Here is a 24,685-nt window from a genome sequence, read left to right as displayed (position 1 = left end):
AAAAAGTGATAGAGCCGCCCACCTGCTTCAAAAGCAGTGTATTTGCGCTCGCTCGGGCAGATGGGGAGCTGGTGATCGGCGGACTTAAGGTCCACCGTGGAAAAGACCTTGTACTGTGCAATCCGATTGACCATGTCGGATATGCGGAGGAGAGGGTACACATCCAGCTGCGTGTACCTATTGATGGTTTGACTATAGTCTATGACCATCCTCTACTTCTCCCCAGTCTTTACAACTACCACCTGAGCTTTCCAGGGACTATTGTTGACCTGGATTATGCCTTCCCTCAGCAGCCGCTGGACCTCTGACCGGATAAAGGTTCGGTCCTGGGAGCTGTACCGTCTGCTCCTAGTGGCGACGGGTTTGCAATCCGGGGTGAGGTTCGCAAACAGGGAAGGCGGGTCAACCTTGAGGGTTGCGAGGCTGCAGATAGTTAGTGGGGGTATAGGGCCGCCGAATTTAAACGTTAAACTCTGGAGGATGCACTGAAAATCCAACCCCAGGAGTGTGGCAGCGCAGAGGTGGGGGAGGACGTAAAGCCAGTAGCTCTTCAACTCCCTCCCCTGCACTGTGAGGTTTGCGATGCAGAAGCCTTTGATCTCTACAGAATGGGACCCTGCCGCCAGAATTTTTTTTGATTACTCGGGTGGATCGGAAGGGAACAGCGTCTTACCGTATCGGGATGTATAAAACTCTCCGTGCTCCCAGAGTCGATCAGGCAGGTCGTCTCGTACCCGTTTATGAATACCGTCGTTGTTGCCGTTTGGAGGGTTCGGGGCCGCGACTGTTCCAGGGTCACCAAAGCCAGTCGCAGTTGCTGCATCAGGGCGTTTTCTTCAGGCCCCGTGGGGCCGTCCATCCCGGGGTCCTTAGCCGTCAGCCAAGATGGCGGCGCCCACAGGTCGCACACGGTCGGGGGTGGACAAGATGGCGCCGCCCATTGATCGCACGTGGCCGGAGGAGCACAAAATGGCGGCGGCCATCCCTCCCGCATGGGGTCCGGGACCCAAGATGGCGGCGCCCGGTGGCTGCACATAGATCGTTGGGGGGGTTGAGGTTGGGGTCCTGATTCTCCCCCAGAGATTGCGGCGAACCCCCGGGCCTGGCACACTGCTACAACGTGCCCCTTTTTGACGTACCCTTTACAGAGTGCTGAGCGGGCTGGGCAGGGCAGTCGGGAGTGTTTCGCTTGCCCATAAAAGTAGCAGCGGGGCCCACCTGGGTGATCTGGCGCTCTGGCAGCACAGGCCTGCGGGGGAGCGTGGGGTGCCGGGGGTTCGGTCGCGGCGGGGGTCCACGGTGCTCAAGGGGCTGCCGCGCGGTCGGGGGCGTAGGCACGGGTGTTCTCCGATGCCACATCGAACGAGGCCGCGAGGGCCCATGCCTCCTTGAGGACTTGTGAGTCTCTTTCCAACAATCGCTGGCGAATTTGGGACGAAAGCATACCTGCCACGAAAGCATCTCGAACCAGAAGCTCCGTGTGTTCGTTCCCCGAAACTGATGGGCAGTTGCAGTTTCTCCCCAGTATTAGCAGCGCACTGTAGAATTCGTCCAGCGATTCCCCGGGGATTGCCGTCTCGACGCGAGCTGGTGGCGTGCGTAGAACTGGTTGACGTAGATTCCTATCAGCATGGCGAGCGCCGCCTGGAAATCGTCCGCGTCCTCTATGAGAGTGTAGATTTCTGGTTTCACCCTGGAATGCAGGACCTGCATTTTCTGGTCTTCTGTAGGTGCGCAGGTGGCTGTTCGGAGGTATCCATGGAAACACGCTAACCAGTGTTTAAAAGTGGCCGCTGAGTTTGCCGCATGGGGGCTGATTCGCAGACACTCCGGAATGATTCGGAGCTCCATGTCCTTTAAAGTCTGCGTAATAAATTGTAGCACAATCAATCACTCACGAGACGAGATGAGAAGGAGTCAAACAATGGCTTTATTCCGCAGACTTGTTCCCCAGCAGCACAGTTACAGAATGCGGCTGCTGGGAGAACCCGGGCTCTTATACTCCGCCTTATTGGGTGGAGCCAGTAGGCGGCTGATCCAATCGGGACCCAGCGTCTATCCACCAATAGCCTCTCGGCACCACAGGGTACCGTAATACCCCAAATACATATCACCACATGAAGTTACTGTGAAAAGCCCCGAGTCGCCACATTCCAACGCCTGTTCGGGGAGGCTGGTACGGGAATTGAACTTGCGCTGCTGGCATTGGTCTACTTTACAAGCCAGCCATTTAGCCCTCTGTGCTAAACCAGCCTCAGATTTATATATATATATCAGGGGCTGATTTAGCACACTGGGCTAAATAGCTGGCTTTTAACGCAGACCAAGGCAGGCCAGCAGCACGGTTCAATTCCCTTACCAGCCTCCCCGAAGAGGTGCCGGAATGTGGCGACTAGGGGCTTTTCACAGTAACTTCATTTGAAGCCTACTTGTGACAATAAGTGATTTTTATTTTTTTATTTATTTATTTTTATCCTCATTATATACTCATTTCTGAACCTTTACAACTATTTCTCTATTTGTCAATAAGTTCCTGGCTTTTGATGTACCCCCTTTGCTTTTAGTCACAATGTGTTTAATCTTTTCCTTGTCCATCACATAGCTAAATATCTATCCCTGTTGGACTACTGCTTGATCATCAAATCAACACAGAAGACGACTGGGTAGACCTGCGCTGGCTCTTTGAAATAAATATCTAATTAGTCCACGCCCCCGGCCAAAATAGGCCTGCAAACGTTTCCTTTTCAAGTATACATCTAATTCCCTTCTGAGATTTATGATTGGATTTGCTTCCACCACCTTTTCAGGCAGTTTGCCACATTAAATAAATTCTTCCCCCAATCTTCCCTCTGACTCTTTTTCCAATTCTTTTAAATCTGTCTCCTCCGGTTACTGACTCCTCTGCCAGTACAAGCAGTTTCTCCTCCATTGCTCCATCAAGATCCTTCAGATAGTTGAAGACTTCCTTTCCCGCTGTGAGATAGACAATCCCAGGATTGTTCCCCAAATAGCTGAAGTTCTTGCCATGATAATCCTGCTATTGTTCGAGGAAATCTACTCGGGCAGCTTCTCCAAGATCTTTATGAATGATCTGCCAACTCTTTCGATGAATATCTGTGTTTGATCTCCTTTAACCCCACAACAGGAAACCAATGTCGTAACTGCATGGACCTCCAGTTCGAGCGGGAATGTGGATGATGCAGGCAAATGAGAGGTATAGGTCAGGGAATCCAATTCGTTAAGCAATAAAGACCTCATTGCTAGGACTGCTAGACTCTTCAATCATTCTTCCGACCTTCACCCAGTTGTCTCCATATAGCTGTGATACATTGAGAGGGCTGAACAATTGCACGGGGTGGGAGGGGATGTTGATTGAGAGGGTGGGTAGGTGGGAGGGAGCACCCTTTGGGGGGCACACAGATATGTTGATAGGACGCTGTTATTGGAGGTGCACCCCACCCGCCCATGGCCTGAGTAGGGCGACTTTTCGGTCTTCTCCCCTTCCTCTGATCCCTTCCCTCCATTCTGAAAATTTAGGCTGGGCTAAATGGTCTTTAAGTAGTCATTAATTGGCTACTTAAGTATTTCAATTGGGGCAAGAGCGGGGTTGAGGTACTGGCCTAAGCAACGCCTTTTCCAGTGAATAATTGCAGATAGGTTGACGGGGGTGGTAACCCATTGGGAAGGCCATCCAAAGAATTCTCCACCCCACCCCCGCCCCCCCCCCCTGAAATTTCGACCCAAAATTTTGTCTATACTTTGAAGGATTTCCTTTGAATCTCCCGTCTTTCCACTTTTTTAATGCTAACAAAGCCATTTAAGTAACATCGATGAATAATTTATTTGACACATGCCTGAATTGGTATGAGCAAATTGCAGCTTTGTTTCTGTCCTTTTGTAATGTAAAAATGCAAAAGTTGACTTGCATCTGAGAAGAACGTGAAAGCAGAAGAAAGCAGAGCTCGTACTACATTGGAGGAGTTGCAAAATAGATCCATGGAATTAACCATGAATTATTTCCTTTTGATTACAGAGGCCAAGTATGGTCACAGTTGTGGAGTGGATTGACTATGAAACATTGGCGTTATTGTTTGGAATGGTAATTAAAATTCTTTGGAGCTGGGATTGTTTTATTCATGCATGCAAAGTTCTTGTTTCTTTTTTAAAATATCTGTCTCTTTCAAGTAGTCTAACTGTGGCGCAGAATTAAATTTTTGCCCTCAATCTCACCATCTGTCAGTTTTGCGAGACGTTCCAGCATCTGCACAAAATATTCCTGACAACAGAATTAATTAGCGTTGGCTGAGTGGGCCCAGAGTTTACACATTCCCGTGCTTCACCCCCTGGAAGCAAGATATGGGTTGCAAAGCGTATGATTGACATGTGGGAGCAGCACGTGGCGTCCAAATGTCTTGAGCTCAACTCTTCGAAGTTCGTAGTTCACTGGGACAATGTTGTGAAGACTACCAAAGTAGCATCTCCCAAAGGCAATTCATGTTTGATCTTCCCTGTGGATTACAAAGGGTCATGTGTCAGTTCTTAGTTGTATGATCATTGAGTTTATTGATGCTCTGCTGGTGAGCATCAATTGGGGTTTCATTCGAGCATGTAGGGATTTGAATTCACAAAGGAGTACTTTAAAACTAACATGGTGCCAGATCAGGTGCCAATGTAGGCCAACAAGTGCAGGGGTGATTTCAAACCATTGTTGTCAAGTCTTGACACAGTAGCTCCTTAGATTTGAGCAACTGTCACTTGATTAAGTGAAACCTCCTTTTTGCTATTATAGTCTGCGGGATAAGGGCATCTGGCACAACAAGAGTTAATGTGGGACTGGAGAACAATATCACCCACATTGTGTTGGAAAGAAACACATTAGCTGAGATTAGGTTCAGTTGTAGACTCGACAGAAGACCTGGGTAGAAGCAAGTAAGCGTGGAATTCCTCGCAGATGCATAATTATTGAGCTGAAAAGTGATAGACCGCGTGTTTACCCCCTCGCTGCCCAGCAGGAATCATGTGACTTTCCTGCCTGGCACTGGACGTCCGGACCTAGTCTCCGGAATGGAAAATTCTGCCTAGTGACTTCCTCAAAGCTCTTTGCAAGTAAAGGCCTGTTTTGAAATGTGTTTTTTTTTCGTTTAAGATTTTTTCCAATTAAGGTACAATTTAGCGTGGCCAATCCACCTACCCTGCACATCTTTGGGTTGTGGGAGTGAGACCCACGCAGACACTGGGAGAATGTGCAAACTCCACACGGACCAGTGCCCGGGGCCGGGATCGAACCCGGGTCCTTGGCGCTGTGAGGCAGCAGTGCTAAGCACCGCGCCACCGTGCCGCCCCTGGAAAATTTGTTTTAAAAAGATAACACATGCAGTTGAAAGGTTCACTGGGCCAGTCCTACTCAGCCATTTAGTGGCCCAGTGCTAGTTTTATTGGTTCAAGTCCAGAGCGCTGTTTTTGGTTTGAATCCTCTTATTTTGCAATTTAGTTCAGGCTCAACAGCTAAAAATGAAAAGGCCCTATGTGCTTTATGTCTCCCTTATGGAGGAAGATTGGTTGGTGGTCAGACCATTTAATGAAATGCCAATAAAAGAGAGTTTATTCATAATCATAAATTATATAGAACTTCTGTCTAATGCAAAAATATAAATTGCCCAACTCAGTTAAATATTAAATGGTTCAGATTCTGTGAGTGGCGGCAAAGCAATTTCTGTGGCATAAATTTGCCCAGTATTACTTTTGTTTTGGTGCCTAGCAACAATCATCATCATTATCATCAAACAGGCTGATCAGCCAATTACATTGAAGAATTCTAACAGGCAGAAAAAAATGGATGAATTGTCAGCTCAAAGGATATAAATATGTATCACTTGACAACCATCACAGGGACATGGCTACAAGATGATCAAGGCTGGGACCTGAATACTTGATGGTATTTGTCATTTCAGAAGGACAGGAAGTTAGGAAAAGGTGGTGGGGTAGCTCTGTTAATTATGGATGACATTAGTACAATAGTGAGAAATCACCTTAGTTCTAAACATCCAACATATCGAATCAGTTTGGGTAAAGGTAAGAAACATCAATGGTAAGAAGTCACTTGTGTGAGTGGTTTATATTCCCCCCTAACAGTAATAGCACTGTAGGACGAAGTATGCAGGAAGGCCCGTCTTCTCAACCTTGCCCCTTGCCTGAGATGTGGTGATCCTCGGGTTAAATCACCACCAATCAGCTCTCCCCCTCAAAGGGGAAAGCAGCCTATGGTCATATGAGACAATGGCGACTTGATGATTTGGTGATATTTTGGAAGTGTAGGTATATAAAGAGATCTGTGTCTCCTTGTACACCAGTCAATTAAATTGGAGAGGCAGGTGCAGCAAGCAATTAGGAAGGAATCTCCTGCCCCTCACCCTAAAACTATGCCCCTTTGTGATTGACCCCTTAACCAAGGTGAACAGCTGTTTCCTATTTACCCCGTCCAAACTCCTCATAATCTTAAGCACCTCAATTATATTCCCCCCTCAACCTTCTCTGCTCCAAATCCAAGCCTATCTAATCTCTCCTTATAGCTCCGATGCTCCATCCCAGGCACCATCCTGGTGAATCACCTCAGTACCCCTCACCTTCCTATACTGAGATGACCAGAACTGCACACAATACTCTAGCTGTGGCCTAATCAACGTTCTGAACAGTGCCAACATAACCTTTTTGCTCTTATATTCTATGCCACAATTGATAAAGGCAAGTGTTCCATATGCCTTCTTATCTACCCTATTTGCCCTCTTTGCCGCCTTCAGGAATCTGTGAAAAAGTACCCCAAGATCTATCTGTTCCTCTGAGCTTCCTACTGTCCTGCCACTCCCTTGTCCTGTTTCTTCTTCCAAGTGCATCACCTCGCACTTATCAGGGTAAATACCATCTGCCACTTCTCTGCCCATCTGACCAACCCATCTATATCTTCCTGTAAACTACAACCATCTTCTTCACTTTTAACCACCCTAGCAATCTTAGTGTCATTTGAAAATTCATCCATGTTCTCATCTATATCATTTATATATATATTATTTACTCCAGTTACTCAAACAGCCTTCTACCATCACCCTTTGCGTCTTATTGCTCAACCAGTTTTGGATCCACCTCAACAAGTTTCCCTGAATGCCATGAATTCCATGTGTTTCAACCTTCTCAATCAGTCTTCCATGTGGGACCTTGTCAAAGACTTTGCTAAAATCCACATAAACTATATCAGCTGCACTTCCTTCATCCACACACTCGATCAAAAAGTTCTATCAAATCTGTGAGGCGGGACCTCCCTTTGGCAAAGCCATGCTGACTATTTCTAATCAACCCACGTTTTTCCAAGTGGAAATGAATTCGCTCCTTCAGAATTTTCTCCAGTAGATTCCCTACCACTGACATGAGACTCGCCGGTCTGTAATTCCCTGGTTTATCTCTACCACCCTTCTTGAAAAGTAGAACATTAGCTGTTCTTCAGTCCTGTGGCACTACCCCCATGGCCAGAGAGGAATTAAAACCTTGCGTCAGAGCCCCTGCAATTTCCTGCTTCTCCTCCCACAGCAGCCTGGAATGCAATTCATCCGGGCCTGGAAATTTGTCCATTTTTAAGCCCGTCAAGGCCTCCAATACCTCCTCACTTCCTTTGTCAAACAGCTCAAGGTCCTCACAGTCACATGTATGGTGGGAGCTTAAAACCGCTTTTCCAACCTGGGCCGGTATCCCGTAGGGTCCTGGGTTTGGACTAGAGTGCGATCAGCCATGGCAGCAGCCTTTTTTGTTACTTTAATAAAAGGGTTTGGGGCTGGAAACTTGTGAATGGTCAGTAATTTGTTTATTGCGGGCAGCTCATTTGTGTGGTAGGTGGAACATCTTTTTTGGCTTGACAAAATATTGTGTTGGTGGAGAATACCATTCATGTTGTTATATCAGTTCTGTTCATAATGTGGCTCACTTACGAGTGCTGGAAAGCACATATATTCACACACTGGACCCTGTCCTTTGTACGCATTGCACCTTTTTCAACGAAAAAGCTTGGGGGACAGTCATTCCATGGCTGCTTCCCCATGGCAATGTACTGACCAGTTGGGTAAAACTTGCCTTGTTTGAACTTAAACAAAAGCTAGGTGGGCAACTATTTCCTGTTGCAATCTTCATGCCAACACCTCTAACAATCAGAACCCACTTTCCAACAAATCAGCACCCTCATCTAATGCAGTGTAAATTATTGCTCCCTTTGAGATTTGGTATTCTTGTAATTCTGACTTGATGAGTGCAAGATGAAAAACTTTGACAGCATAACTCTTTTCAACAATACTCAGATTCTGTACTACTGAGCAACTAATTGCACAGGGAGTGAATTAAAGATTGGTTGTTACATCTGAGATAAACACACGAGCTGAAATAGCGAGCTTATAAAAATATTTTAATTATTTAAAAAATCTAGAGGTTTTTTTAAATCATAAAGAAAAATTTGACATCCCACAAGTATAAAATTATTTTTTTCAGGACCAGAGCGACTGTGCCTATCCTTAGCAAACTGGTAGGAAAACATTTATAGCTCATTAAATTAGGTGAAATTTTCCCAAGAATTTTCCTGGAGAGTAGTATTGTAAAAGTCGAAGTTCACATCAATTCAGTGATTTCTAACCGATTTACATCTGCACGGACTTCAACAGCACTCCCTGTTTAGACCCTGGAGAATCACTGACAAGGGCATCTGGATTTCCACATCTAACTGCGCATTTGCAGATATTGACAGTGACTGTCAGCCTTGCAGTTGTAATGGTGGCGAACGCTGACAGTTTTACCATCATTACAACCTTAAAGCCTGGACCAGTATGTATAAAAAGAATACGAAAATCAAATTACCCATTCTGTTTACAAAGTTGCAGCGAGCTGTTATATTAATGGATTATTTGTTGTTTTAAACACGATGAGCGTAATTGGAACAATAAGCTGAAATTCAAAGCGATTCTTGTGCAAATACTATCCTCACCTTATTAGTGCTTCTTGGATATTTACAGTAGCAATTTCCAAATGATGTATTCGGAGAAGCAGAGCTCATTTTCTGCACCTATTCCAGCATTGTTGCAACCTTGGGTTAAGATGCCTCACTGTGAAACCTGCATATCTCACCATCGGTGATCCCATTTTTTGTTACGATAGAAGCATAGAAACACCAATTCAGCCCCTCGAACCTGTTCCATATTTCCGTTAGATTATGACTGATCTGCCTCTTAACTCTATCCCCGCCTCCTTGCTTCCTTAACCCTGAATACCGATGCCTAACAAAAAATTATCAATCCCAGTTTTGAAATTTTCAATTGGCTTAGCCTCAGCATCTTTGGTGGGTGGAGGGGGAGAGAATTCTATATTTCCATTTCTGGCAGTACCTCAAAATGGACTTTATCTAATTATGCAGCTATGCCTGTAGAGTAAAGGGTTAAGACAGAAGCACACACAATGCTGATGTAGTAATGATATCAACTCACATGGGAAGTAAGAGAGATCTGGAAGAGAGCAGAAGCCCTTACCTGGAGGTCCAATAAACGTAAATACTTACTGTAAATAAATAGTTCTGGCTAAAATGACGAGGGACTCAAGCAGCACAACTTTGGGAGATTAGACAATCCCCAAACTCCATCTAAACCCTTACTATACAGCAAAAAAATGCCCACTTGATCTTACAGGGTATTAGACTGGTTGATGTCCCTGCAACTTTGCTGGTATGTCACATGGGGACATCAGCTTTCCATTTGGGTGTAAAAACTACCATTTCAGAATAATCATTGATTGCAGAACACGTCACTTTTCATTGCCACCTGTATAGATAATAGGCAGGTTAGTTTCTCAGGCAAAACCTCTGAAACCGCAGCTCTTCTCTTTACAGGTGCAGAAAAAACAATTTTATTGAAGTCGAATTTCCAGCACAGAAACAGGCCATTTGGCCCGACTGATCAGGTGGTCCAAGTTGACCTCTTGCCAATCTCGCCCTCTTCAATCAACAGTGGGCACTATTTAATGCACAAAAACAACGCCCCATTTTAGGCACGCATAGTGGGGTGCCCGGCCACCCGGGAGGTCTTCAATAGCCTGGGAGACGCCCCTAGGTGCCGTTACGTCTGAGTCACGTTTGTGTGGACCAGGACTACACAGTACATTGGCAAGGTCTCCCAGGCAAGGTCTTTAGTCACCGGGCCCCAGGAGAATCTGACATGGATATATTTAAATGAGCCTAATGGCGCACTTTAATATGTTAATCTGGATCTCGCTGCCTCGCCCAATAACTAACAGCCCACTTATGACCCGAAGGCAATTTTACAAGAGTGGTGTGAGGGATTCGGGCCGTTCACCTGCCCTTAGGCCAATTGACACTCTAAAACTGGCCATTTCAGGGGCTCTTCCCACCTGCAGCATGGTAGCATAGTGGTTAGCACTGTGGCTTCACAGCACCAGGGTCCCAGGTTCGATTCCCTGCTGCGTGACTGTCTGTGCAGAGTTTGCACGTTCTCCCCGTGCCTGCGTGGGTTTCCTCCGGGTGCTCCGGTTTCCTCCCACAGTCCAGAGATGTGCAGGTTAGGTGGATTGGCCATGCTAAATTGCCCTTAGTGTCCAAAAAGGTTAGGAGGAGTTTTTGGGTTCGGGGGATAGGACGGAAGTGAGGGCTTACGTGGGTCAGTGCATACTCGATGGGCCGAATGGCCTCCTTCTGCACTGTATGTTCTATGTTCCCGCAACATCCGGAGGAGGAAGCTGGGTTCACTCCTCGGGTTATTGACAGGAAGGGGACATACGTTTTTGACAGTCTCCGTGAGCCCGTCAAATACCGCCACAAATTCCTGGGGGTTTCTCCTCCTCTCTGGTTTTGTATCCCTGCCAGTTGTTTAATTTAGAATGTAGTTGATTGTTGAATTGTTGTTGAATTGTCTCAGCCGCTGTAGAACTGTTAGCCACAGCTGTAAAAATGTGATCAAAGTTTTCAGAGCAGGTTCTTGCATGTCAATTGGCCTGAAGCCTCTTTCGTGAGATGGAAGCTCTTGACAGAAAGGTGCTTTTATCAGCTTTCTAACTTACCTAGCATCACCCAGGCAGAGAAAAGCTTCAAGGAAAAGTGTAATAATGTTGAGCTAACACCACGTGGTAGGGGTATGTCTGCACTCTACTGAGTTCCTTCTTCACGTCCTCTGTGTATGATCATGTTGATGATTTGGCTGGAGAAAATAATTTAACCTCTAATTCTCTCACTGCCTCACTTGAAAGTGGTGACTCATGCCAAACTAAGTTCAACTGCAACCCATTACTGATGAGGACAACCAAATAGCACACATTGGAGATTGTTATTGGAACCTTTCTGAGGTGTGTGGCTCCACATCAGATGTATTGTAGATGAATACTTTCATCAGGTCCGAATTGTGTTGCAAAGTTGAGAGAGGAGAGATAAAATAAGAACAAAACAAATCAAATTTTTATTATGGTCAGCTGTCTTCTTCAACCACTACAGTCACTGAGGTGTAGGTCCACCACAGTGCTGTTATGGAGGGAGTTCCAGGATTTTAACTCAGTGACAGTGAAGAAATGTCGATATTTTTGCAAGTGAGGGTGGTGAGTGACTTGGAAGGGAAGCTTCAGGTGGTGGGGTTCCAAAGTATCTGCTGCTCTTGTCCTTCTAGGTGGCAGTGGTCATAAGTTTGGAAGACCTAAGCAGTCTTGGTGAGTTACTGCAGTGTATCTTGTAGATGGTACACACGGCTGCCACTGTTTGTCGGTGGTGGAGGGTTTGAATGTTTGTGGAAGGGGGAGCAATCAAATGGGCTGCTTTGTCCTGGATGATGGTGAGCGTCTTGAATATTGTTGGAGCTGCACTCATCCAGGCAAGTGGAGAGTATTCCATTACACGCCTGACTTGTGCATTGTAGATGGCGGACAGACTTTGAGGGTTCAGGAGGTGAGTTACTCGTTGCTGGATCTAGACGTTCGCCTACTCTGGTAGCCACAGTATGTATATGGATCATCCAGTTCAGAGTTTGGTTATTGGTAACCCTCGGATGTTGATAATAGGGGATTCAGCATCAGTAATGCCACTAAATGTCAAAGGGCGATAGTTAGACCCTCTGTTGTTGGAGATGATCATTGCCTGGCTCTGGAATGGTGCAAATATTATTTGCCACTTGTCAACCTAAGCCTGGATATAATCCAGGTCTTTCTGTATTTTGGACGTTGACTGCTTCAGTATGTGAGGAAGTTGTGAATGGTGCTGAACATGGTGTAGTCATCAGCAAACATCCCCACTTCTGACCTTATGATGGAAGGAAGGTCATTGATGGAGCAGCTGAAGATGGTTGGGCCTAGGACACCACCCTGAGGAACTCCTGCAGTGATGCCTTGGAGCTCAGATTATTGACTTTCAACCGCCACAACCATCTTCCTTTGTGCCAGGTACGACTCCAACCAGTGGAGAGTTTTCCCCCCTGATTACCATTCAATACAGGTACTGACAGAAAAACACATTGCAATATCATTGACCTCACTGAAGGTTTGTTTGGTTAGTTAGACTGTAAACTATATATTTCAAAACCTAATGGGCAGATTTCAATGAGCGGTCGTTTATGGTCAAAGAAGAACTGATTTCATTTTTGTTGAAGATCTTGGGCTGGATTCTCCACCATCGGGATGCTCCATTTTGCCGGCAGCCCGGGGGTTCCCCGATGGCACGGGGCTGCCCCACAATGGGAAATCCCATTGACCAGCTGCCGAAATGGAGCATCCCACCGGGATGAACAAGAAATCTGGCGCGGCGGGACCGAGAATCCAGCCCCCGGATTCTGGGAATTTTTTAAAGGATCCGTCAACAATTGACTTTTTTTTAGAATGTGATGGTTTTATGAAGATTGGAAGGTTTTAGGAAACCAATTTTGTTATTCATAATAAACTTTCGTTTTGAATAATGACCAAGCCCTATTTCTTCATGCAATCACGCCTGGAGCTAACAGTTCTTAAAACCTAAAATACAGTATTGGGGTTTTCGATCCAGTATCCTAGCCACTTTTGGGGTCCGGATGGGGACCCTAACAGTTTTAAAAAAAATTTAGAATGTTGTTGATTATTTTGGAATATTGTGAATTGCCTCAGCTGCATGAATGTGATCACAGTTTTCAGAGCAGGTTGTTGGATGTGTATTGTTCTGTGAGGTGAGGGCTCTAAATAAAAAGATTTTCTTTTCAGCTTTGCAGTGGAGTCACATTTTAAACCGAGGTTTCACACCTTGCCTGAAAGGCTGCTTTTTCAACGGTGCAATGACCCCTCAGTAACGCGCTAAAGTCTCCGGTGTGGCTCTTGAACCGATACCTTTTCTGACTGGGAGGTGGGATTGCCTATGACTAGTTAATCACATCGGGAGCGTGTAAGGGGAAATAAAATGGTTAAACATAATATTGAACATAACCTAAATGTTAACAAATTAATGTTTGCTGCCTTTGGTTGAAATTACTTTCCCTATGACTTTAAACACAATCTTTTATCCCAAGGTGTTCAGACTGCCTTTAAAACTGAAAAGACTTAGATTTTCACCTTCTACCCTCAGCAATCCGAGATTTCACACCCACTCTTTCTAATAGAAAGCAGGCTGGCGAGGTCAAAGATGAACAGCCATGGCCAAAGTAATTTCATATCACTGCGGTGAGCATTGAGACGGAATGCTATGCAGGTCACTTCACCCTATCTGATTCAAACACGATGTATGAACCATTGTTAGTTAATAAAATCGGACAGATGAGATTACAGTTCACAGCACGGCGTATTGAAAAACATTCTAGCTTTCTGTCTGATTTTTTTTCTTAGCTGGCATTTGCTGTATCCGTACCTGCTGGATAGCACTTTAGTGAGTTAGGATAAAATCACTCTGAAGAAAAATTGTAAGAAATGTGAGTAAAAATATAGCGTAGAAAGTCGAACCATGAAACCAATGTTCTTTCATTCATTGTGCTATTTACTTTTTTTTAAAGATGATTTTGGTGGCAATATTTTCGGAAACTGGCTTTTTTGATTACTGTGCTGTCAAGGTAAGTGCAACAAGTTTCATTTTCCTCAGTGCTGATATGAAGAGCTAAGCAATTATCCTGATGCTCTATAGGATTTATTTGTCAGCCTGAGCATTCAACTGTGTGTTGGGTGGGATGTTAAAATGTTCTGTCTCCAATTCACCTTCAACTTGCCCAGGAGGAACAACTCGGGAAAAGTGCTCTTTTTAAAAAAAAAAAGAAAATTCATTCATGGCTGGGCCAGCGTTTGTTGGCCAGCGTTTAAGGGCCTAATTGCCCTTGAACTTGAGTGCGAGGGAAAGCCCCAGTTAGAGTCAACCACGTTGCCATGGATCTGGAGTCACATGTAGGCCGGACCATGTCGGCAGATTTCCTTCCCTGAAGGACATTAGTGAACCAGATGGGCTTTTACAACAATTTCATTGTCATTCCAGATTTTTATTGAATTCACATTTCGCCATATGCCATGGTGGGATTCGAACCCAGTCCCGAGAACATTACCCTGGGTCTCTGGATGACTCGTCCATTAATAGTGCCACCGTGGCATCACCTTCCCCTTGTATACCTGACAATGGAAGTCTAATTTGGACCAGTCTCAGTTTTTTCCTTAATGGAGGTGGGACAGTTGCATGGGTAACAAATCCTCTCTCACAAAATAATTGGCTATAATTAGTCTGCGTACCTCATATCAGATCACCATTTTAAATGTAATCTTGGATTAATTAATTTTCCACATCTCAGGAAATCTGCTGGCCAACTATGTGAGGACTGCTGGGTCCTGGGTTAAGTGCCTTTCCACCTACCTGCTGGATCTAGTTAACTTGTTTCACCAATTCCATCACCGCAACCAACCCCATCTCAGATTGTACACACTCCTATGCTTTTGATCTCCTCTGTGAACCTTCCAATCTTTCCCTAAACCCACTCTATCCTCCAAATCATCTCCATGAGGCATCCGACCTCCTCCATAAGGCCTCCTAGCTACACCCACCCCTCGATTCTTCCTGATTTGCTCTCCCTGACCCTTCGACCTCTCCTTGATTGGTGCCTCCCCCCCCCCCCCCCCCCCCCCCCCCACCCCTGCCACCACATTGTGCAGGTTTCCCTGTTCTTCCTAGGCTCCGGACTATGATCTCCCGAACCCTCTCTCCATCCCCACCCGCGGGCCTCTCTGCTCTTCTCCGGTTTCTCTCTGCTCCTCAGCTATGGTCTGGTACTGAAGGCCTATCTGCCGAGTAGCCAGCCCGTGGCTGAGGTGCAAAGACCAAAAGTACTAATCAGGTCCCGCTATCAAGTTCAGCAGGACCTTTGGGAAAGCTCTTTTTCTCAATTTCCCGATGTGAAATCAGCCCCCTCATTCACTCCCTGAGTTAGTATGCAGCCTGAAGAATGGAGCTCCGTATTTAAAAAAGTGTTCTTCACATATGGGCGGGATTCTCCGACCCTCCGCGCCGGAATCGTGCTCGGCGTGGGGGCGGAGAATAGCCGTTCACGCCGGAAATCCGGCACGACGGCACTTCCGCGATCCTCCACAGATCCGCCAGGCGCGCGTGCGCGGGCTATGCGCCGCCTGTCGGGGGCCGTTGAAAGTGGCCCCTGCGGTGAGTCCCGCCGGCGTGGTACACATGTGGTCCCACCTGGCGGAACCTCGGCGTTCTGGCTGTGGGGGCCGTCCTGATGGTTGGGGGGGGCGGGTGGATCCGACTCCGAGGGGGTCCTCCGCGGTGGCCAGGTCCACGATCGAGGGGTACCGATCCGCGGGCGGGCTCATTCTGGGGGGCCTATGTTCCTCCGCGCCGGGCCCCTGTAGGGCTCCGCCATGTTGAGCGGGGGCCGGCGTGAAGACGCTACTGCACGCATGCACGGCCGCACGGGTGTAACTGCAGTGCCCTGCCGGCAGCCGGTGCTGTGGGACGCACGCCGGGGCCCTGCTAGCCCCCTTGAAAACAGAGAATCACTCCGGACCTTCGAGGAAAAAGTCCGGAGTGATTCTCGCCCGTTGTCCGGCAGACGTGGTGATTTAATCCCCAGAAGGGGGAATCCCGCCCAGGGTCTTTGTTTAATATTGGAGACATCCTCCACAAGTTGTCAGGAAAGATGTTTAAAGGTGATTTCGGCAGTAAATCTGTCAACCTTCAGTGCAGCAGTTTGTTTTAACCATCCGCAATTGGAGAGATGTGAAACTTGCTCGAGTGGACCTATTTATTGGCAAACAAAATTCAAATATATTTGGTCAAATGCAGGAGTTTGTTATAGTTCATTACGGGCAGCATGATAAAATGTATGAATACACACTTCCATCGTGAAGTTACATGGCTACACATCATTACTAAGTCATAGTGCTGCAAGTAGCCTGCTCTGCCCAAGGCCACAGGAAACTACAAAAGGTCGTGAATGTAGCCCAGTCCATCACGCAAACCAGCCTCCCATCCATTGACTCTATCTACAATTCCCGCTGCCTCGGAAAGGCAGCCAGCATAATTAAGGACCCCACGCACCCCGGACATAGTCTCTTCCACCTTCTTCCATCAGGAAAAAGATTCCAAAGTTTGACGTCACGTACCAACTGACTCAAGAACAGCTTCTTCCCTACTGCCATTGGACTTTTGAATGGACCTACGTCGTATTAAGTTGATCTTTTCTCTACACCTTGCTATAACTGTAACATTATATTCTGCAGTCTCTCCTTCCTTCCCTATGTACGGTATGCATTGTTTGTACAGCATGCAAGAAACAGTACTTTTCACTGTATACTAATACATGTGACAATAATAAATCAAATCAAAAGTAGTTCGGCACAGCCAGTTTTTTGTGACGTGCATGTGTATAATCAAGACAAACACTTGACTAATGCCTAACTGTAGTGTGTCAGAAAGATGAATTTGGAGCAAAAAAGATGAGGAAGAAAAATTGCAAAAGGATTATAGACCCAAGCTTCATTGAAGGACGAAGATAATGATGCAAAATAACCAAATTGAATCATGGGAAGAATTTCTGAATAATATTTATTGACATGTTTCTGAAATGAGCTTGGCTATATTTGAATAGCACTTGGGATCACCAGCGTTAATCTTTTCTGATTGTGTGAGCTGTGTTTCATAAACGAGGAACAGCTTTAAAGCATCTACCTGAGGGAACATAGCCTTTCTGTGAGGTATTTGTTGCACAGTCCCTGGTGAGACATTGCCCCTAGTGGCTGGAAATTATATGTTGCACAGGATTTGAAGCGGGGAGGGTGGGACTTCCTAGCTGTTCTACACCAATGTAGAAATCGCCATTCACAATACCACAACCTGTATTTATATTCATCTTCTGTACCGTTAGAATACCCTAAAGCACTTTAGGGACTATGATGGCCGGGATTTTCTAGTCCCGTCTACCATGGGACCGGAAATTCCCGCCCGTAGTCAATGGACCTTTGGCTGGGCCATCAAATTTTCCATCCCGCCCACAATGTTCGCTGCGACCATAAAATCCCGGCCTTTAAAAATACTTTTAAAATGTAACCATGGTAATAATGTCAGAAGCGCAGCAGCCAATTTGTCTACAGCAAGGTACCAAAAATAATTGTATTATTGTTGGCTGAGTGATCAATATTGGCCATGACACCAGGAGAGAACTCCCTTGATCTTTTTCAAATAATGTTATGAGATAAAATTGAATTGGGTCTGTTACTGGATGTGGGATTGCAATGCATGATTGCGTCACGCCCAAGGAAGTGTACAAGATATCTATCTCACAAGCTTCCTACTGCCTGATTGTGATATGCAGCATAGTGCTAAATGTACGCTTGAGTGGCTGCATGCTCAGCAGGGCTGCATGTTTGTGCGAAACTAGCACCAATTCAAGCCAGCTTGCAGTTCTTAAAGCCAGCCTGCATCTCTTAAAGGAGCATGCCTTCTGGCTGCAGGAGGTGGTGAAAATGTCTGTGAAAGTGTTTCTCTGAAGGAAGTAATCTCCCCATAAGGGGCTAGGAGGCCCTTCAGACATACATGGAAAAGGGAGTTGGAGCATTTAGCCTCGGAGTTCGATGAAAGGAGCCCAGCCCCGAGCACTTGGATTCAGTGCTACTGAAAAATGTTCAGTGACCTCACATGAATGGTCAAGGTCAGTGAAAACATCTTCAAATGCCATCTCCTACCACCAGTAACCTCACAATGTATTAAACCCACATCATTCATTATGAACAATCTCTAAGCATTAGGTCTCATGCCAAGCATTCATATGCTCTACCTCATCGTCAGACACTTACTACTGCTGCAGGTTTCTCTCCCACATTTCACGGTTTCCCCATACTACCAGCTATTCAGTCAAACGCATTACAACATGTTCACTGACACGTTCGCCTCTCCCTTGCAGGAGAGAGTATCAGGGAACCAACAGGTGGCAGGCCTGGCTGCATCTACTCTACTCCTTGGAGGAGCTGGTATTCGCAATTATTGGTGTGACTGTCACTGAGGCCGTTGCAACCTGTGTCGCGGAAACCACCTCGGTTCGACAATATTTTCCTGCCATTACTCATTTTCCCAGATTCCACTTCAACCTCATCCGGCAATTTGGGATAAAGTACAATCTATAAATGGTGTGACAAGCTACTCTTTTATTTTTTGCCACCCACCCCCTCCTCGGCTTCTGCATTTACGTTTTCAGATATTTAACACCTTCTACCTGGCCAACCAGACGATGAAGGAGAAGAACAAGAACAGGTATCTGATGAACAAGCACCGTCACTTGACAAGACCCTCACAGTCGCCATTTCCGATATCAGCCCTGTGTCTAAGGTAGAGGTGGGCTCACTATGTAGTGAATGACATGACACATGGAACTGCGGTAAAGCTGGGTGGTGAAAGGGTAGTGCATGCGTGTCCCCCCTCCCCCCGTTGGATGAACTCACAGACAAATTTAAGATGATTATCTCGCTGAGACAGGAAAAGGCCGATGGATTTGCACATTGAAACATTGGGTGCATTTCTGGTGTGGGCCTGCCAGAAATCCAGGTGCGACTCGCGGTGAACATGGAGAAATCTGGCTCCAACCTGGGTCGGAGAATCCCCGGCGGCTGGCGCGAATTCCGCCCCCGCCGTGTCCCGAATTCTCCGCCACCAGAGATTCGGCGGGGGCGGGAATCGCGCCGCGCCGGTCGGCGGGCCCACCCCGGGCGATTCTCCGGCCCGCGATGGGCCGAAGTCCCGCTGCTGTCAACCCTCTCCTGCCGGCGTGGATTAAACCACCTTATGAATGGCGGGGCAAGGCGGTGCGGGCGGGCTCCTGGGGGGGGGGGGGCGGCGCGGGGCGATCTGGCCACGGGGGGTTGCCCCCACGGTGGCCTGGCCCGCGATCGGGGCCCACCGATCCGCGGGCGGGCCTGTGTCGTGATGGCACTCTTTTTCTTCCACCTTCGCCATGGCCTTCACTATGGCAGAGGCGGATGAGACCCCCTCCCCTGCGCATGACCGGGGATGACGTCAGCAGCCGCTGACACTCCCGCGCATGCGTCGCCCGGCGAAGACCTTTAGGCGCCGGCTGGCGTGGCGCCAAAGGCCTTTCCCGCCAGCCAGCGGAGCGGAAACCACTCCGGCGCGGGCCTAGCCCTTGAAGGTGAGGGCTTGGCCCCTAAAGGTGCGGAGACGTCCGCACCATTGGGGCGGCCCGACGCCGGAGTGGTTCCCGCCACTCCATTACGCCGGAACCCCCGCCTCGCCAGGTAGGGGAGAATCCCGGCCCATATGTTCTCAGCTATTTTCCATGCAGACTTACACTGTGACCAACGTGGGTGCTGAAGGCATTCTGCAAGGCCAGCTGTGGTTTTCCCCCAGTGAAAGTCAGCAGCTGTTCACCAGCCATGCCAAAGCCACGGGGATAACATTGGTGTTTCTACAGGTATCTGCTGCCCCTGTCCTTCTAGATGGTGGAGGTTGTGGGTTTGGAACACGCTCCCCATGGAGCCTTGGCGATTCCTGCAGTGCATCTTGTAGACAGTACACACGGCTGCTTCTGTGCATTGATGGTGGAGGGAGTGAATGCTTGGGGATTGGATGTCAGTCAAGTGGGCAGCTTTGTCTTGGTCAATGTCAAGATTCTTGCGTGTTGTTGGAGCTGGACTCATCCAGGCAAGTGGGGAGTATTCCATCACAATCCTGACTTCTGCCTTGTAGGTGGTGGACAGTCTTTGGGAAGTCAGGAGGTGAGTTACTCACCACAGAATTCCTAGTCTTCGATCTACTCTTGTAGCCACAGTGTTTATGTGGCTAGTCCAGTTCAGTTTCTGGTCAATGATAACCCTCAGGATTTAGAGACTGGGGGATTTAGCAATGGTTATGTTATTAAATGTCAAGGGGCGATGGTTCGAACTTTTCTTGTTGGATATGGTCATTGTCTGACACTTATGTGGTGCAAATGTTACTTGCCACTTGTCAGCCCAAACCTTGATATTGGCCAGGTCTTGCTACATTTGGACATGGACTGCGTCAGTTTCTGAGGAGTCACGAATGGTGCTGAACATTGTGCAATCGTCAGCGAACATCCCCACCTCTGACCTGTTATGTTACTGACTTGCTGAGTTTAGTTTTGTATGTATTATTGGAAAAGTTGTTGGATAAAGTTGGTTTGGAATGGTCATGTTGCAACCTTTCTTTTTCAGATTCTTGACCATAAGGTCACTGTGATGATCTGTAACAGAAAGGATGGCAAAGTGGAGAAATGCAGTGCTATGGGGATTGTTCAGAGGGGAGTTGAGCTCTGATGAGACACATATGGGTAGCCTGTCCAGAGTGATGGTATCCTTGGCCCACTCCTTCTCCATTCCTTCTTCCTCTTGCTAAAGGCCGACTGGCAAAGGCTGTGCTCAGTTTGGGTTCTACCAGGGCCACTAGCTAAATGGCCTACTCCCGCCTCTTTCTTGTGATCTTGACAAACAGCCTTGAAGGATCTTGAATACCTTAATGGAAGCCGATCTCAGTCTTTCCTTCTCCATGGGAGTTTGAAGCATCTCCTTTGATACAGAGCATTATGATGCTAAGCAACGTTCTGACAACCCTGGAAGAACCCACAGGAAATTTAACCCATCTGAGTTTACCAGAGTTTTGCAGTTCTAAGTCCAAGGTGACCATGTTTAAAGATGGGGGCAGTAAGAACCCATGGCTTTAAATGCTGTTTGGATGGAAAATAAGAAGTCTCTTCCATTCTTCAGTATTATTTTTCTATCACCAATAAGCAATTTAAAATTTTTGATTCTTGTGAGAAGATATTTTCAAATTAATGTTGCCCATTAAGAAAGCAGACTCTTATATTGATGATGGCACAGTATAAATTGAATTAAAATGCATCTTCTGAACCATCCTTCTAATAACTGAAATGGCTGGTTACGCTGAATGATAAATTAATTGAGAGACAAAGAAAAAGTAATGACATTTTTCAAAGGGATTTTTTAAATATGGAAGCAGATCTCATGATGAGAGAATGAACTGCATATTCAGCAAAATGTAGAGTGGGATTTTGCCCGATTATAAAGGGAATATGAAGTGAGCATTTCCCCTGCCAGGCTGAACACTACTGTACTTGAAAGTAGAATGCCAAGCCTTGCCCATGGTTCCTTCCGAAGGATTGAACTGTACCCGAAACCTGTGATTGAAAGAAAATGTTATATAAATGAGCAGGCTATTGATCAATTTACTGTCTACATCCCGGGAGAGAGCCGGGGTTGATATCCTGTGTTCTGCATCAATGGTGGCCCTTGATCCACATTGACAGCTTAACGAAGTGCCAAGTTCAACTGTCTGAGTCAGTAGGTGCTCAAAGCTTTGAAAGGGTTTTAATAGTGTAAATAAGGATAAACTCTTTTCACTGTCGGCAGGGTCAGGAAACAAAGGAAACGGATTTAATAATAATTGATGTGAGAATCAGAGGGGAGATGAAGAGGATTTTTTATTTATTTAGTGAGTTGTTATGATGCTTGAACCATCTTTTCCTGCAGTGCAGATAGAATTCTATGATTCAATCTGTACTGCCTGAAAAGATGGTGCAAGCAGATTCAATAGTAACCTTCAAAAGGGAACAGAATATTTACTTGGAAAGGAAACATGTTCTGGTCTACGGGGAAGGAGCAGAGGAGAGGGACCAATTAGATAGTTCTTTCAAAGTGTTGGCACAAGCATAATGGATGCAATATCCTTTTTCTCTGCAGTACTTCTTTGATTCGATGATTTTCCGATCCAAGTTGTATATACCTTCAAGAAAAACTCATTATACACAATCTTTGAGACATACTGTCAAAGCTTTTCATCTTGCCCGCATCAGGACAGATGCAAGAATGCCAAATTTCAAAGGGGGCATGGATTTATGCTGCACGAGAATTTGTTTCTTATTTGTTAGCGAGTCAACACTCATCGGGCGAGGCATTACGCTGGTGCATTCTCCATGGCAACACCTTGACCAGAGTTGGCATGCCAGCCAAACCGAACTGTTGTAATTTCATGTAGTATAAATTGTTGCTTCTTTTGAAATTTGACCGTCTTTTATCTGTCCTGGTGAATGCAAGTTAAATGTTTCTACAGCATGTCTCGCTTGTCAGCAATCACCGTTGTTTGTAGAATAGTTTTCTTTGACAAATATCTTGCCCTTTCAGCAGCTGCACAGTAATTGTTTTGTTAATTCCTTATCTAGCCACCTATTGACCCTCTTCTAACTGTGCTGATTTATTATGGTTGTTCCATTATGACAAATGGAGGATTTCCAGAATATTGGATTCTAAATAGTGCAATTTCAGGGTTAAAGGCCTGGGGTTATAGGTGTTTGACTGCAGTGGTCATGTTTGTAAAAAAGGATTTTGTTTTGCAGGGCATGGGAGCTTTTAGGAGCCAGAAGATGAAATTGATCAGAGGAATGTGTTTATCAGTCTGGGCTAATACACTGGGGTCTGACTGCGGAAAGTCCCTGGGGTGTTAAACCTGGAGAGTTAATTGGCTTTTCAGCTTCAGGAGATGATGTTATTGCTGGGTGGAGCTAAGGGGTTCAGACAGACATTTTTAGAAAGCTTTGGAGTTGAATTCTTATCTGTCTGATACTGGGTCCACAATTTTATCCCAGTAGGATAGTTATAAAAGGAGTAATAATATTTAAAGCAGAGCAGTCTTGTCTGAGGACAAGGAAAAAGTTGAAAGATGCCAGTTGAAACATTCAGCCAGAGTCTGAAGGGGCTCTAACAGGAGCCAAATCTGTTCTGTAAAGCAAATATTACTCAATGACATGCTGATTTTAAGATGGATTGAGAGCTGTATGTTTCTTTTTTTTGTTTAATGGGGAATTGAGTAGTTTTGTTTAAGGGATAATTGTAAGCTGTTCTTTTCGGTTGTGAAGTTAAAGAGTTTAATATTGTAATCATAATAAAATTCTGTTTTAAAATACCATATCCTATTTTTTTCATGCGCTCACTCCTGAAGTGAATCATTCTTTCTGCACAGTCTTACAAAATAAATTAAAATATTGCGGTTTCGGTCCAGTAGCCGAACCATTGTTGCGGTCTGGTCTGGGATTATAGTAAAATTGGGGGCTCATCCAGGATCTTAAGTATAATTTCTTGTTTGGCTTGGGGTTATTGAACTTAAAGACAGTGAGTGTCTGTGGAGTGATTACAATCTTTCACGTTTTGAAAGGGCGTGATTGCAGATGGCTCTTTCCTGAGTATGGGCGAGATTGTTTACAAAGGGAGATTAAAACAAAACCTTTGGATTTGGCAGAGAAGCTGCAGTTAACCTTATCTAAAGGGGTGATGAAGGTGGAAATAATACAAGCCATAGCTCAGTATTTATATTGGCCAGAGTCATAGTCTGAGTCATTGGAATTAGCTAGAATTCAAGTACAAAAAGAAGTGAAGAAATTGGAAATAGTAAGTAAGTAAGTAACATCGCCATAGTCCCAGATGACCATAGGCTGCTTTCCCCTTTGAGGGGGAGAGATGACTTGTGGTGTTTTAACCTGAGGATCACCACACCTCAGATGAGGGGTGAGGTTGAGAAGGTGGGGCCATCATGAATAGCCTCAGCCGGTATGGGAATTGAAGTTGCGCTGCTGACCTCATTGTGCATCATGAACCAGCTGTCTAGCCAACTGAGCTAAACCAGCCCCTGTTATGAATTTGAAATAGAAGCAAAGGAAAAGGAGAGACTGGCAATGCAGAAGCAAAGGAAGAAGAGAGATTGGCAATGGCACAAGGAAAGGAAAAAGAGGGCTTTTCAAAAGGAAATGGAAAAGAGAAAGATTGAGGTAAAAATGGAAAGATTAACAAAATTAAAAAGTTATAAGGAAAGAGAGAGATAATTTGAACTTCACAAACTGGCACTGCAAGGAGAACATCAACTGAAAAGGTTGAAGTAAAAGGCAGAAGCTGAGGAAGATCTAGACGAAGAAGAAATACTTCCTAGTTAAAAACTTAGTCGGGATATATTGAAATATATTCAAGCATTATCAAGATTTGATGAGAAATATGTGAAAGCCCTTTTCATCTCATGTGAGAAAGTGGCTAATCAATTGAATTGGCCAGAAGCCTACAGACAAAAGTTTAGAAATCTAAGGAAAGAACCAGGTCAGAGAGAACTCAAAAGAATTAAACAAATAATTTTGATAAGTGGATAATA

The 24,685-nt window shown here is 45.8% G+C and overlaps 1 protein-coding gene across 2 annotated transcripts in view; it reads left to right on the top strand.

Annotated features, from left to right (window-relative positions):
* oca2 (oculocutaneous albinism II) overlaps positions 1-24,685 on the top strand; it is a 690,248-nt gene that overhangs the window by 315,218 nt on the left and 350,345 nt on the right. For both annotated transcript variants that reach the window (XM_072477223.1, XM_072477224.1), the window contains exons 11-12: positions 4,034-4,099; positions 14,019-14,075. In XM_072477223.1, the coding sequence (XP_072333324.1) occupies positions 4,034-4,099; positions 14,019-14,075 (123 nt within the window). The remainder of the gene's footprint in view (positions 1-4,033; positions 4,100-14,018; positions 14,076-24,685) is intronic.

The sequence above is a fragment of the Scyliorhinus torazame genome, chromosome 15 (genome assembly GCF_047496885.1).
Source record: "Scyliorhinus torazame isolate Kashiwa2021f chromosome 15, sScyTor2.1, whole genome shotgun sequence".
Classification (NCBI taxonomy): Eukaryota; Metazoa; Chordata; class Chondrichthyes; order Carcharhiniformes; family Scyliorhinidae; genus Scyliorhinus; species Scyliorhinus torazame.
Note: the sequence above shows the minus strand (reverse complement) of the source record. Positions and strands in the feature narration are given on the sequence as shown.